The sequence below is a fragment of the Agelaius phoeniceus genome, chromosome 3, assembly GCF_051311805.1.
Source record: "Agelaius phoeniceus isolate bAgePho1 chromosome 3, bAgePho1.hap1, whole genome shotgun sequence".
In the NCBI taxonomy this organism is placed as follows: domain Eukaryota; kingdom Metazoa; phylum Chordata; class Aves; order Passeriformes; family Icteridae; genus Agelaius; species Agelaius phoeniceus.
In genome coordinates this window covers 55,674,775-55,689,940 of record NC_135267.1, presented here as the reverse complement: position 1 = coordinate 55,689,940, position 15,166 = coordinate 55,674,775, and the positions used below count along the sequence as shown (strand labels likewise).

The 15,166-nt window shown below is 38.2% G+C and overlaps 2 protein-coding genes across 11 annotated transcripts in view; one reads left to right on the top strand and one right to left on the bottom strand.

The window, feature by feature from the left end:
• SAMD3 (sterile alpha motif domain containing 3) overlaps positions 1–517 on the top strand; it is a 70,120-nt gene extending 69,603 nt beyond the window's left edge. For all 3 annotated transcript variants that reach the window (XM_077175301.1, XM_077175302.1, XM_077175303.1), the window contains one exon: positions 5–517. In XM_077175301.1, coding sequence (XP_077031416.1) covers positions 5–322 — 318 coding nt within the window. In that variant the 3' untranslated portion in view covers positions 323–517. The remainder of the gene's footprint in view (positions 1–4) is intronic.
• Positions 518–2,188: 1,671 nt separating this feature from the next.
• Positions 2,189–15,166, bottom strand: part of L3MBTL3 (L3MBTL histone methyl-lysine binding protein 3) — a 78,265-nt gene continuing 65,287 nt past the window's right edge. For all 8 annotated transcript variants that reach the window (XM_054629025.2, XM_054629026.2, XM_077175295.1 and 5 more), the window contains exons 19-22: positions 12,103–12,194; positions 7,394–7,557; positions 6,556–6,618; positions 2,189–4,064 (exon numbers count right to left, since the gene is read on the bottom strand). In XM_054629025.2, the coding sequence (XP_054485000.2) occupies positions 3,921–4,064; positions 6,556–6,618; positions 7,394–7,557; positions 12,103–12,194 (463 nt within the window). In that variant the 3' untranslated portion in view covers positions 2,189–3,920. The remainder of the gene's footprint in view (positions 4,065–6,555; positions 6,619–7,393; positions 7,558–12,102; positions 12,195–15,166) is intronic.

Sequence of the window (15,166 nt, the reverse complement as noted above, 5' to 3'; positions counted from 1 at the left end):
TTAGGTAAAGGCAGTGACACCAGTGTTGGAAGTGAAAAATCCCTTCAACGTGAATTCATGCGAGTTTGCCCTGTACATAGAAAGGGAAGAGCTGGCCCAGCTTGATGACTGCACCATGGCTCTGGCAGCACTGGTGGCTGCATTCCATGTGTTTGATATCCCATGCCCAAAGAGAATCCACAGGACACTGAACTTCCTGGAGTCCCTGGTCTTTGAGGTGAGGAACCCAGCATCTCTGCCCACCCTGGTAAAGACAGGGCTGGAGGCACCCAAGCATCCAGTATCCGATGGTGCCCCCAGCACTCCTCTCAGGAGCATTTGATATTTTGTCAAAATAAATCCCTTTGTGCCATTCTTTCTAGTGAAAGTGTATGTATATTTAAAAGCTATGTTTAGTAATGCCCTCCTTTTTTTATTGTACTGGCTACTTCTAAAAAAAAAATTAAAACTCAAGCAATTTCATGATTTTAAATGTAGATTTTAGAGGAGTCTAGAGATAATAAAATTTTCTAGATTACTTCATGTGTTATGTATTATTTTTCTATAAGGAGCATTTGAAAAATTCATATATTTGATTGTAAGAATTAAAAAAAATTACCAGCCAACATGAGCATGTCACTGCTTTAGATGGTAATAAAGTTAATGCTTTGAAATGGCACAACTTAAAATTTTACTTATTACCATTACTTCATTATGTTATGATTGCTGAGAGCCTAATATAATAATTTTAGTGCTTTAAAATGGTTGGCCTGATTTTTGATTTACGGGATGATGACTTTTTACTGTTTTCTTCTTGCATGAAACATTTTGTTTCAACATTAATCCTGAATTTACTAAATAGGCATTCTAAGACGAGCTCTCAAAGCAGCAAGAATGACTTATCTGGGATGCTGCCATGTGCATTGGTGCTGCAGAGGGAACGTTTCTTTCCAAATTTGTTCCCTGGAACAAATCAGCTTTCTCCACATGGTGACTTTCTGCCTACACAGAGTAGAAGCCCTCTCCTCTCTTTTTCCACAGCCTTCTCTCTTTCCCAACACTCCATTCTTAACTTCTGTGTGAAAATCCCTAGGGTTGCTGTCTGGCATTGCACAGCTCTGGGCAAGTGCCTGGTGATAGGAACAGCAGCCAGGACCCATTGCATTAATTAGAAATAAAAACTGGCTTTTTATTAAAACACTGCTTTCTGTTAGAGACCAATCTCCCACTGGTTCCAAAATGTCAGCGTAGGCAAAGCAGCACCTGTGCTCACGATGATTCTTTAAACACTCAAACAGCCTGGAAGATCACAGAAGTTTTGTTAAATTTTGGCTGTGCAGGGGTGACTCCAAGGCAGTGATGACAGTGGGAGATCCTTCAGGATGAAAGGAGATGGCTGCATCTGATGGCCAAACTCTCCTGCTATAGGCTTCACATGGTTCCCATGGAATGCAGGGAACCTTCAGCAGTGGGAGGGCTGGGCTACCAGAGATACAAAACAAAAACCAATGCCATTTCAGAGATTCAGTAGGTCTGATGAGTGGTTTTAGATTTCTTTAGTCAACAAAGAAAATTTGTTTACTCTAGTTTTTGCAAAAGAGGTGGCTACACTCAGCTACCTCATCATATGGGATACAAAAGTAAGGATTGTGTATGTCCTCATTATTGTATGTGATAGCTGTGTGAATAAAAAATTGGGCTCAAGTGAGGTTTATTCTACTTCTTGTAAACAGCATTAATTTAAATTAATTTCTTAAACCACAGTACCTTGTAAGTACTTGTAAATAAAAATTCAGGGAGGTGCTAACATCCCCAGGTAATCTCTGTTGAGCTGCAGCTCTCTTTGTTGGTTATCACTGCAGGCTGTAGACCTGGCACATAGGACAGACACAGAGGGTCGAGGAAAATAAACTACACAGAAGGAGACAATGAAAGAAAACAGAAGAATTTAGCTTTTTACAGACCTGCCTGTGCAACTTCAGGTGCTGGTGGTGACAAAGTCCAGGGCTACAAATGGCATTCTGATTGTAATGGCCAGGGGGATGTGAGCTTTGGAAGTGTTGAGGGAGAGGGCACACAGCAGTAGCTAAGTTGCTCTTCTAAAACTGCTGGCTGCACTGAGCTACAGTGAGAAATCACTCCACACACACCCATCAGGAGCAGCTGGGTTCATCTGGGAGTCCTGGGCACACACAAAGGTAACAGAGGCTCCAGTTCAGGTTTTATTTGTATTGTAGTACAATAAGAGTGCAATTTGAACGTACACATACTGAACAAAATGTAAAAATATTATTTATGCAATGCTATGGGAGGAAATTAACAGAGCAATGCAACTTAATACTGACCCTGTTTCACCTCATATTATGTCAGGTACCAATCACCTACATGATCTGGAAGGGACACAGAGAGTGAAAACTTAAGAACTCCAGCCAAAGAAAAGCCTAGCAAAATCTGTGGGAAGATGTAACATTCTCCCAGCTCTGTGCAATGGGAATGTTCTGTTTGTTCTCAGTTCTACAGCTGAGCAACTGCCCACTGCAGCACTAAACAGAGGGCTGCCAAAAAACCTGATTCAACTCTTCTCTCTCTTCTTGCAAAGTAATTCTGGAGCAGTCCTCAGTATACAGGTTGCTAGGCTTTCTCCCATATAAAGTGCATCTGGTTTACATCTTGCATGTATAATACCACGTGCAACGACTTTCCCTATAATAATCCTCCAAGAAAGGAGGTTGCTTTACCTCAGTATCTGCTGGTGACATCTGCAGCCTGCTAATGACCTGGTGAATTGCATGTATTTTACACCTAGCATGTGCCAGTGCACCACAAGCATTTAAGTATCCTTTTCCCTGTGCTTTGCCTTTCTCCATATGCCTTATTCATTTACAAATCAGAGTTTTCAGCTAGGAAGTGGTGAGTAAAATAATTCTCCCACCCCTGGGAAAGCAAACCTCTGTAGAATATGAAACCAGGGTAGCAGTCCTAGCTTGAGCACAGTTTTTCTCCATTGTTGTGGTAACTATGCTGAAGACTGGGAATGCAGACACAATTGAATGTAATTTCTTTCCTGCTAATTTCCTTGCCTCAAAATACTCCTATTTTCTTCCATGTTCTGATGGACTGTAGCAGACTCCATGTAAATGGCTGGGACTCTATTGTGCAGCATAAACAAAAATCTTCTATAAAGCCAAACTTTATTTTTCAGTTGCAGCCTTCTCTATACTGGTCTTTTGATAAAATACATGAAAGATGCTGGTGGCAAAACTCACGTAACAGTTTTGTAATCGTGCAAAAGTAAAAACATTCAGTTATCAAAAAAGCATTATAATTTCAACCCCAACAAGGTTTGTTTTGTTACAAGCAAACAGACAGTTTTATTATCTGTAAAGTAATATGCTGTAGCATAAAGTGTCACATATGTAACATTAAGTGTTTCATTTTCAAACTATGGCACAAATACACATTAGCCATAACAGTCTCATCTGGCTACCTGTAGCCTAATTTTTGGCTGATCAGTTTTTATTTTGATAAAATGAAGTAAAAGCTTCTGAAAAGTAAAATGGGTACATGAAGTACAATTCAAGAATCCTTAGAAAATATTAATGTTCCCTTATATAATACAGCATAAATAATTAAGGAAGGTTTTCTTGATGTCCCCAGAGAGTTAGGGATCCTAACCATCCATGGAGAACTAGCGCCATTGGTTTGGTAAATAAGACCAGCTGACTCGGTTGTCACACAGTACCTTCTCAAAAGCTTGAACACTTCCCAGAAGGATTCAGATGTGTACTGGCTCCAGGAGATTATAAATAGTCCACGAGTGCTGAACTTCAGTTTCTTCCTTTCTGAGAGTCCTTACTCAACACTTCTAGTGAGTCTTTGTGCTTTGAATAAAACATGAGCTCCAGTGGAGAAAGCTGGTTCGTGCACATTTTCCATTATCTTCAAAGTTCATTGTGTGAATTTTTCTCTGCAGCTTTGAACATCAGAATGGAATTAAAGATTTTTAGGGCTGGTCCCAGTTTAATGCTCATTATTTTCACTATGTCTGATTGGGTCATTAGCAGGAATGCTTCTCCATCAATTTGCTTTAAAAGAAAAACACACAAAGCTATTAATAGGTCTGACAGTGCAGCAGTATAAAAGTTTCAGAAAACATGAAAAGAAAAGTCCCAGCAACTTCAGACAAAGTTAAGGACTGGCTAAATACAAGCACTTTCAAATGCTTTCAGGAGAGCTTTGATTTCAACCTTTAGACAAATCAGCTAGTCTAAGAGAACAGGATGATCTTCGTCCTGCTCAAAAACAACGTCTGGCTAATTTTTAGCTAAACGGTCCTCATTTTCATACTGACAATATAAAACCTCTTGAAAAGTAAAGTGGGTAAATTAAGTGTAATTCAACTATACTGAAGCACAGCAATGCTTTTAAACATCTTAGCTATTCCTTTTATGCAAGCATCCATAGGAGAAACTTCTGGATCTCACTCCCAGGTATAGAGCTGGAATCCCCTTCAGGCCACCACTTCTCTGCTCACTAAATAGCAAATGGAAATGAATTTGATCCCAGATGAAAATAGGAGCCAGGCTAATAAAACTGCCTCTTGGACACAAACATAACAGAACATTTCAAAACACGGAATATTTTTTCTTTGTGTTGTTGATATTTTACTAAACTTTACAAATGAACATTCTCCTGTAGGCAAATCACTCTCTCAGCAGGAGTGCTAAATCCCAACAGGAAGAGCCCCCAGGGTCCTCACTTCAGGGGCTTCAATGGGGCCAACATTTCCTATGTAAGCTTTGGATCACTTAGGTATCTATAGGTAAACTTTCAGTGTAAGCTGGATAGCTATACATAAAATGCAACTGTGGCTAGACAGAAGCACTGCTTAGCCTTAAAGATACTAACATGAGATAAACACAGTCTAAATTCCTGTAGGGCTAGGAAACAAGTTTTCTGAATCAGACATGCTGCAAATGACACCCCAGCACTCTTAAGTTGAGGAACACTGCAGTCAGGCAGCACCATGTGATAACCCACAATTACTTTCTACTCATTTTGTACATAAAGCCAGACTTGGTGGGCTCAGAACTTGAAGTGTGTGAACTTGGGGCCCCCCAAATAAAAAGCTGAAGCATCTTAACAGAAGCAGGCTGAGGGTTCATTTTCATATAGCAGTTGAACCAGCATCTTCTGCCTACTGATGTCAGTTAGTCCATGCCTCAATGACCTCATTGACCTCAGTGGGGGACATTTAATTTACTAGTCACAGACAAAGCCTGAGAAGCTGAATCTTAGAGAAGGGAAATATTTTCTCACACCTCTGAGAATGAAAGTGTTAAGGATTTAGCATCTCTGTGGCACTTGGTGTTTGCTGACTTGATTAGCAATATGCCAACTTTTAACTCTAAATTCATTGATGAGACACCCTAAGTGACATAGGGAACAATCCAGGCTTGAATACTAAAATGCTCAACATCTGAGCTAGTGCCAAATGCCCAGAGATGCAGCCTCTCAGTCCTTTGATAAGCAGCTGTAATAGTCATTACAGTCTACAGCACAGCCTGAAAGCTTCTGTTGCAGGAGATTAGCAGAGCCATCTGTATGCATTTTCCTCAGGAGGTGCCTTCCCAAGTCTAAGCAGCAAAATTATTCTTCACTTGAAAGGCTGGCTGACTCTGCCCATTCAGGTCGTCTGGCTGGGATAAGCACCTGATCACTCTGGCATCTGTGATCAAACTGCCTTCTTGAAGCTAAGCATTAACATTAAGGAATAACAAACCTCTGAGCAGAAAAAAAAAATAAGACAGCCTGGTTTATAAGGCCTAATGTATCTAAAACCCTATCCATTCCTAATGACAACTTTGGAAAAACAATCTTCTCAGATGACAGAAATGCGCGCCTGACATGCTCACAAAGTGAGTACATGCTCCTTTGAACCTCATCAGAACCTTCAGGTCTTCTCACTCGCTGCTGAGTTAAATCACCTTCATAAATTGGCTATATCAGGAGGAAGAGCATCAATAGCTAAATGTGATGAAACAAGATGCAAGGAGTTTTAAGGGGTGGTTATCTCGAACTACTGTTCTGCTTTGTTTTACTTACTAACATCCTGGAGAACTAAAATAACATCCTTGCTTATAAATCTTGTCCAACCAGACCAAGAGAGAACAGTAAATCACAAAGCTTGTAAGTAATTTCAATTGGCAGGAACAAATTTGGAAAAAGACCTGGCTGATACTTGGCTGGTTTTCTCTTTACTTTCTCCTATTTCATGACCTGAAAACCAACCTAATCTTCCATACATTTGCATCTGACTTTAAACAATGTGGCACTGAAATGGGTTGTCCCAGGAGGCGGTGGAGTCACCATCCCTGGGAGAGTTTAAGAGGCATCTGGATCTGGTGCTGGTTGGCAAGGTTTAGAGGCTAGAGGGATAGTGCTAGGTTGAAGAGTTAGACCTAATATTTTAAAGAGCTCTTCTAACCCTGATGATTCTAAGATTCCATACACTTCATCCTACTAATTTATATGTATTTCTACCAAGCTTTCTTGTCTCTGTCCTTTTTTACGCACCTCATCTTTAAACACCTTGCCATGTTCTTCACATCCTGGTAAACTTCGTATAAATTCAGAGACCTGCCACCAAAGCATACAACAAAAGATTTAGTTAGACTCATGTTTTCAAAATAGTCTTTAAGGATGACAATCATTAAAGTCTTTTAGCTATTGTTTTTACAGTCTCATATTAGGTGTTCCACCTTGTTCTGGAAGTGCATAGAGTCATGCTTCTTTTGTCCTCTGATTAAATGAGATCCAACTGCCTCAGGTGCAGAGAACAGTCACAGGTACTTGTGAAAGTAAAGCAATTACAAGATTGTGTCTGTCCAAGCATTGCTACATACCCAAACAGAGGCTCTAATCTTAAAATCAGGTGCTATGGCCTGACCATATCCATACAGTTCCTCTCTGCACTATATTCTCACTCTCCAAAGTAGTGTGCCACATCCAAACTACGCACCAGGAATAGCTTCTTGCTTCATGCAGACCCCTACGCTGGGGTCCATTCCTCCAGAATGTTTGTGGGGGGACTAGATGTTGGTAGTGGAGACCATGAGCACTTGATATGCTGGGCCATACATTTAGCACTTCTCTTTAAAACACCAGTGAATATGCTTTTATATATATATATACACACATATTTATCTGCATCAATACACATATGAATTAATACTTCTACTCTGGGGCTGGATGGCAGTGGGATGAGCATTTTGGGGATCACTTACGTTAGATTTGCCTGAGTCTAATCCTCTGAGCAGTCATGTATTATTCTTAATCTAGGGGGATAATCTAAAGCTCTGAATCAGCCTTCAAGGACAGTGGTAATAAGATAGAAGACAAAGGGGGAACCTACCTCATCTGTACTCCACTTAGAAACTTTGCTGGCTGGGATCCCAGCTACACTTGGAAGGAGCTTGCTCTGCTGTTCCCAGCGCAAGGGTAGGCCAGGGATTTGCAACTTAGAAGACACAATAACTGGTTGGGAGAGAAGCCTCTGTGTGTTGGGTTCTTCAACATCTTCAGCAACAGGAAACAAGAAACAAGAATTAAATCCTCAGTCAATGATGAGATCAGTCATGGGAAAAGCACATTCATTTCTATTCATGGGCCTCCCTACACAAGCTGTACAGTTTTGCTTGAATAGTAAAATGCCATGAATGCCAAACCAGAATTGGAAGTGCCATGACTGTTCTTCCACTAGTATGACTATCATTATATTGGCTCTCTATAAATATAACTACTCCTACATGGAAGAAGTCTCTTTCAACACAACACAATTCCATGCCATCAGATCTGTTAGGATGACACACCACAGGTCAAACAATTTTAAATATTTTGGTACAATAAATCACACTCATATTTAATAGTAGTACAGCAATACAAGAATTAACTTAACTTTGGGGTTGAGCTGTTAGAAAATCAAAAGCAGCACTGCGCTGCTACAAAATTCCAAGTGAATCAGCTATACAGTCCCAGCCCACACAACATTTATGGCTCATCCACAACAAAATGTTTTTCAGTTCTTCTGAGGAAAAAACACAAAAGTCTGCAAATTCTCTGCTTCCGCTTTAATTGAATGTTTTGTTTGGAAAATAACATTAAACTCCTCCGTGCTGCATTTTATCTCACTCATCCATAATGGAAGGGAATGATCTCCCATCCCACTGTCCCCAAAGGTAATGCACTGGTGGGAGGCTGCCTTCAGACACATGCTGCTGTTGTCTGGAGAAAAGCAGCAGCTGCAGATGTGTGCAGCAGGAAAGAGTGAAGAGTCATACCTTGAATGATGTCAAACTGCATATGACATCCCTGTTCATTTAGATCCATTGGCAATGCAAAAGCAACATGCCTGCTCTCTGAACTCAGGCCCAAGTACTTTCCAATTGCCAACTCTGATTGTGGAAAACCTCTGAGATTCACTTCTTAAGGAACAGCCAACAATGTACACTCTTAATGCCTAATATTCCTTAAAGACATGGTTCATGCAGTTACTCACAAATCCCTATGCTATTTTTGTTTGGATTGTTCATTTCTGTTGCAGTTCCATTCTACTTTCACTTTTGAGAAGCTGCTATTAACCACAATGTTCTAGTTTTCACACATTTGCACCCAACAACTAGGGCACAAATTCCCATTATGGATTTTTGCCAGCACAGTGAGTGGGGCTGGTGTATAATACACCTAACATAGGATGTTATCACATTTGCTTGTTTTGTTCTGCTCCTCGAGCCTAGTTTTTTGTTACTTTCAAGATCTATCCTCATTTCATATTAATGCCTATTATTCTGAAGTTGACTCTTAAGCCATTTTTTCAGCACTGTCAGCCCACCCATTCATTTCTTTTAAAATAGACTCCTTAATATTTTATTACCATTATACTCTCATTCTTCAAAGAGAGTTCCCTAAATGTCTTGTTACACTTCACTGTTGTTTTACAAATGCTCCTTAGAGCCTCTAATACTAATAAAAATCTCAGTGAGAAAGGAATGTAAAAGGTAGAAACTATGCTGAATGTAAAGCATATTTTACAGAACAGTATCTTTCTAATTGTTCCTCAAATCCCCTCCCTATCCTTACCCTCTCATCTTTTCCTTCTAGGCAAGGTCTCTCAAGAGTTGGAAATGTTAAGTGTTCAGCTATTTTTTCCTTTCATTCACAAAATATGCAATATATTGATAGTGCCACATAAATAATAAATAGCAGACTATTATGCTTTGTGAAGAAAATACCACACAAATCACACCCTGTATTCACATATATAAATATATGCATACACACAACAGCACATAGGTACAGGCATAGTGAGCAGCATTCTCAGTCTGTGTAGTATCTGCCTCACAGGTAAGGCAAAGAGCACCAGTGGACCATGTAAAGTACAGTTTACTCAACTAGATTGAAAAAATTAAAGTCCCTAGCCCTGTGGCAGATAAAACCACAACAGCAAAAAAGAGGAAATTTAGATTTAGTGTGAGTAACCTTGTACGGAAGCCCAGAACACACCACTTTATCTACAATCTATATCTCTTATACCAGACAGTTAAAAGTTTTCCCTATCCTCTGGAGTAGGGAATGCTCTGGAGTATTTCTCTCTCTGCATGCTCTGCTTCCCATAGAGAGGCAATCTGTCTTTCTGGGCCATAGAAAATATAAGATATATTCCAAGTTATGTCTCAACTGGGACATTTAGAAGATTAACTTGAGGTGAACCAGAGATCAGCCAGTTTCATCACAGAACCACAAACAGCTTCCTCAAGCACTGAAGTGAAGAAACAAAATCTGCTTGCCAGCTCCACAAGACAGCAGCCAGATGCACAAAGTTCACACTTTTAAATCTTAACCATGTCTTTTCTGATGACATTTGGCTTCAGCATCAGCCCACCTGCCTTTACATTTCTCTTACTTTACACCACCTTGTTATCCTTCTCTCTGAGCGTTCATCTCTATCTTCCTAATGAGTTACCACAGAACAAAATATAAACTTACATTTCATAGAAGGTAAGTGGCAAATACTTTCTGGCATTAATGAGAGACCATTAACACTGCTCATTGCCTCCTGCATGGGTCTAGATATATAAGCTTTTTAAGCACAAGATTTATGCCCATAAAAAAGTTAGTATGAAGGGGCAGTGATTTCAGTGGAGTTCTTTAGCTCCAAATAATCTTTCTCCAAACAAAGGGAAGACAGCAGTACACATTTTATAAAGTTATCAAGTAGGGAACTGGTCAAGTGAGTATGGCAAAAGTAGGCTGAAGAATAATAAGGTAAATGACATGCCAAAAAACCCAGGGCAAAAAGCACAGGTACCAACAGTGACAGTTCGTAAATGCACAATTATTTTATCTTGAGATTTCCATGACCATGATAGCAAGAACTTAATGATCCATTTTCCTCTTACAGCTTAAATGTGCCATCCTACTTAAACACATAATAACATAACATTATTATGTGTTTAAAAAGGACAAATTTTTCCAGACAATAATGTAAGAAAATGTTCTGTTTTCCTAAATCTAACTATGCAAAAACCTAGCGAGCAGAGGTTGTTGGTGTCAATTTTGTCAAACTCAAAATGCGCCACAAAATCAGGCAGGCCAGCTTTCTTAGAATTAAAAGAACAATACCAGACAATTTAAAATGCTCCCAACTATTTGAATTCTTTTGTGTCAAACAATGCAAAAGTTAACATCAAAGCTGCATATTTCCTTCCTGCTGAAACAAAATAGCTAAGATTACTAAAAAGTCTCTTCTATTTGCTTTAGAGATTTGCTTCTTTTAATGCTTCATTTTCTCTAGTATACTGAACTACATGTTTCAAAACACTAATACAGTTTTTTTCACAGCTCCTACAATAGATGCAATCTCTCAAATTTTACACTCACCAGAGTGCCTCAGATCTGTCTGAAAAGTTCTGGCAGATAAATAATGTCTTAAGATAAAAAAATACAAGAGGTAAATATTTAAAAATAAACCACTACCTCAATTTTATCTTTATGCAAGCTCTACCAGTCTCAAAGAATTTCCTGCATTTTACAGAGATGAGCTCACTTAAAAGGCAAGACATGTAGCTCTTGAAGAAACAGTTACTCAAACCAATTACTAAATTTTGATGAAAGCTTTCAAACTGTTGTTGTACAAAAAAATTGCTGAAGAAAATAATCTAAAAATACAAGGAATTAAGATTAGGAAGTTAAGATACGTAACTTGCATTGACCTTGTATCAGTTAATAAAATTATTGCAGCAAAGCTGCACTGCAACAATGCAGTGACTCGGTCTAATAACAAACCTGGTACTAAGATTTACACATGAAAAAATTAGCAAATATAAGACACTGATATTCTGGATTTGTGCTGTATTCTTTCTAAACAATGAGGATAAAAATTATTAATGAACAGCTACTTCCATCTGTCCAGCCAAGAGTTTTGCTATAGCTGTACATACAGACACTCAGAATCACTGAACAGAAGAAAAGTCCACATTGGAAGAAATCTTTGGAGACTATATGAGAACTTTCCTGTCTCACCAATGAGGAGCCACAATCTGGCCATCACCCTCAACAAGACTGAGGCTGGGTTAAATAAGACACCTTAATTTTGCATTGTATCTGTAATGTGTAAGTACTTTAACTTTCAATACATTTTCAAGGCAAAAAGTGAATCTTATATCTTTACAATTCAGACTGGTTTAATAAACTATTTTGAAAAGTCAGTAGAAAAACATCATTGAAATGAGATTTTTTTATATTGCTATTCATTTTGCACTCATCCTTACAACTGTGATAAAGTTCTTGGAAAAACCTTTGATGGTTACAAGATAATCTCCTGAACAGGTAGGGGGAAGGGTTGCTGAATTTTGCCCTTTAAGGAACATCCCTTTGGAAGTTCCTTCCAAATTTGCCCCAAACCAGGACATAATGCTGAAAGTGTTTCTGTCAAGACATTTTTGGACACAGACAGTGAATGTGGAAAATAATTTGCAATACAGTTTCATGAGAATTTCAAGGGACATCACACTTCCTCACTTTTACAGATTTTAATTTGAAACAAATTAAGAACTGCCAATTTACCTTTGATTTCGTTTGAAATGAGCAGCTTATTTTCTGTCTCCTCATCTTCACACTCTTTGTGCTTTATGGCATCCTTTGTTTGTAGTACTCCACTGAGGAAAAGAAGATGTTCAATTTTTATTAGTACATCATAAAAATCACTAAGCATGATAAAATCTCTTGCTAGCAATACTATTGACACACCAGGATTCCCACACAAAGGATGCTGCATCATTATAAAATAAAGAAAGGAAGAGGATCCTACTTTTGACTTACACAGAATGGCATGACATGAATTTTGCAAAGAAGGCTCAAGAATAGTGTAAACTAATATTATGTAAACCATGCCAACACACTTGACTTAATAACTGAAACTGGAAAATACACAAATGGAGGTAGTGGACGTGTCCACATCACAAGGTGGGAAGAGTGAAACCCACATATATATAGCCCTGTGTCCTACAAAGCCTGGCTGGTTATGCAGCCTATTTTCAGATGCTGTCTGAAATAACACTTACTCCTTTTCCTCTGCCCAACATTCATCTCTACAGGGCATCAACTCCTTGTCAGTACAGTTACTGACACCCTGTTGTGCAGCTGCTAATGATCCCAAAAATATCACCAAAAACATTTATATTCCTTTGCATCTGCTTTTGCATTACTTCTTATCCAGCTGCTCCCTAAGCTTGCCAGCCCAATAATTTGCAGAGAGGAATGTCTTCCCCCGTCGAGAAAAATCAGGCAAGAGATGTGGAAATAAGAGAATTTCTCAAGGTGGGGATGTATGGGGTGTGTACATTCCCCTCTTAAAGTCAGCCTTGGGAAGTTCCTTTTCAAACTCTGCCTTCAGAAGGCATTTCCAGATGTATTTCCTGGTACTTCCTGGTTTCTTACAAATGTGAAGTGATAGGAATTTGATGACATTATGTGTCTACTCACTTCTGCTTTTTAAGAATTTCAGAACACTTTGGTCGATTCTTACTAAACCATCACAGATACTCAGAGCACTCAGAGATACCAAGTACATAATGAGCATTTTCTAAAAATAGACACCAAACAGAATGATTCTTAGAGCCAAGACTACGAGAAATCCCACTGCTATATGAGCCGATGCTTTACTATCTGCCACAGAAGGAGTCAAGAAGAACACCTTAACAAATGTCAAAATCACAGAGGAAAAGCAGATGCACACCTAACACTTTGTTAGGCATCAAGATTAGCTAACCTCAAAACACAAATCCATAGAAGAAACAGACCTATTTAATTCCACTGTTTACATTTATACTGTTGAATACCATTGATATATTATGTACAAGAAAACATTTGTGACTAAATCAAGTAGGAGCTTCAGGTTCACTGACTTCAACAGAAATATAATTATCACACTAGTAATGCAAATGAACACTGCAGATCAGGAAATCCAGCCTTTTTAGTATGACAGGACACAAATAATAATAGCATGACAACCAATACCAGTGGAATGCATACAGCAGGCACAACTTCTTGTGCCACAAAGGACTTCTCTACAGTATCTTCCTCAGAAAAATTTATTCACTTAAAACTTATTTTCCAAACTCCACAAACACAGAAAATTTTCTAATTCAGCTAAGGAAGAGATATCACCTAATCCTGTGAGGAAATCCTATTTTCTCAAGGGCAATTTTCATAGCAGCATGAAATTTGACCTCATTAGTTAAATATGACCGTATCATGAATTGAAGGTTTTGGGTAAGAGGCTGGAAGACAAATAGATTTTTTTTAAGAGCCAGTTTAATTTGATTCCCAAGTCTGAGTGTTCAGCTTCCTTCACTGTAAAGATTTCCAGAATAGAATTTTTATTACAGTGATACAGTGAAATTCTTTTGCTACTCTGAAGATAGTTTAAAATTGGATATGCTGTAGACATGTAATTTTTATCATGAATTTTAATCTCAGGAACATTCCAGAGGGACACACTATTTAGTATGCAGTATTTATGTACATAATTATATTTTTGCAAACCAAAATTTTCTAGTATACTTGTTTGATGCATAGAGAGACAAAAAAAAAACAAAAAAAAAAGAGAGAGAGAGAGAGAGAGAAAAGAAAAAGAGTAAGGGGAACCAGAGATTAGCTGAGTACCACCTAGATTTAACACAACAAAATAAAACTCATGTTTGGGATCATTTGTGGTTGGTTCCTCAATGAAAGACTTCTATGAAACAAAATACTACCTTTGAATACAAAGGTATACACAATTGAACTGAAGTCAAACATAATTAAATCCACACTGTGAGCTCAGCAACTAAAGAGCACACAAGTGTGTGTATCTATGTCTTCAATTATGCATGTGTACTTTGAATACACATCTAAAAAGATCCACTGGGTATTGCAATAAGCAGATGTTCAATATTTTATAACCCCAGCAGTTCATATATACCTAATGTTGTGAACATTATTTTTCATGTCTTTTTCAAAGGGAGATTATTCAACTGAAAGTCCTCCATGACTTTGCTAGATACATAATGAATGAGGAAAGCTAGACGATAAAATGCAGCCAGTCATCAGTGTATTCAAACAGTTGAAATACAAGCTGCAAAGTCTCTGGGTAATTCAAAGCTGGCACAAGACTTATTCTCTTAATAAAACTGACTCAACACAGCGAACAGATAGCACAAGTATTGGTTATCTTAAGTCTTCTAAAGGTAACACCCTCCAAAAAAAAAAGACAAAAACTATTTTTCGTCAATTAATTTTAAGACGTAGTCTGTAAAGCCAAAGTATATTTCTAAAAAAAATTTGAATTTACTGTAAGTATGATAAAAATTATGAATTACATCTATTTTTTAACACAGGTAATTTCAAAATTACACTTGAAGCCATCTTCTTTTCTGCACTGTTTAAATTCACTAGAGTATGACTAGTGAATGCTGTTTATTATCCTGAGTTGGAAGGGACCCAGTAAAGATCACCAAAGTTCAGCTCTTAACAAAACAGTTCCATTTCAATCATCAGCTTTACTGTGGGCTGTTTTATTTACCATAAAATACCAACTCTCCTGTCTCTCTCAAGACACTATTATTGCTAACACAGTTCATATATTATG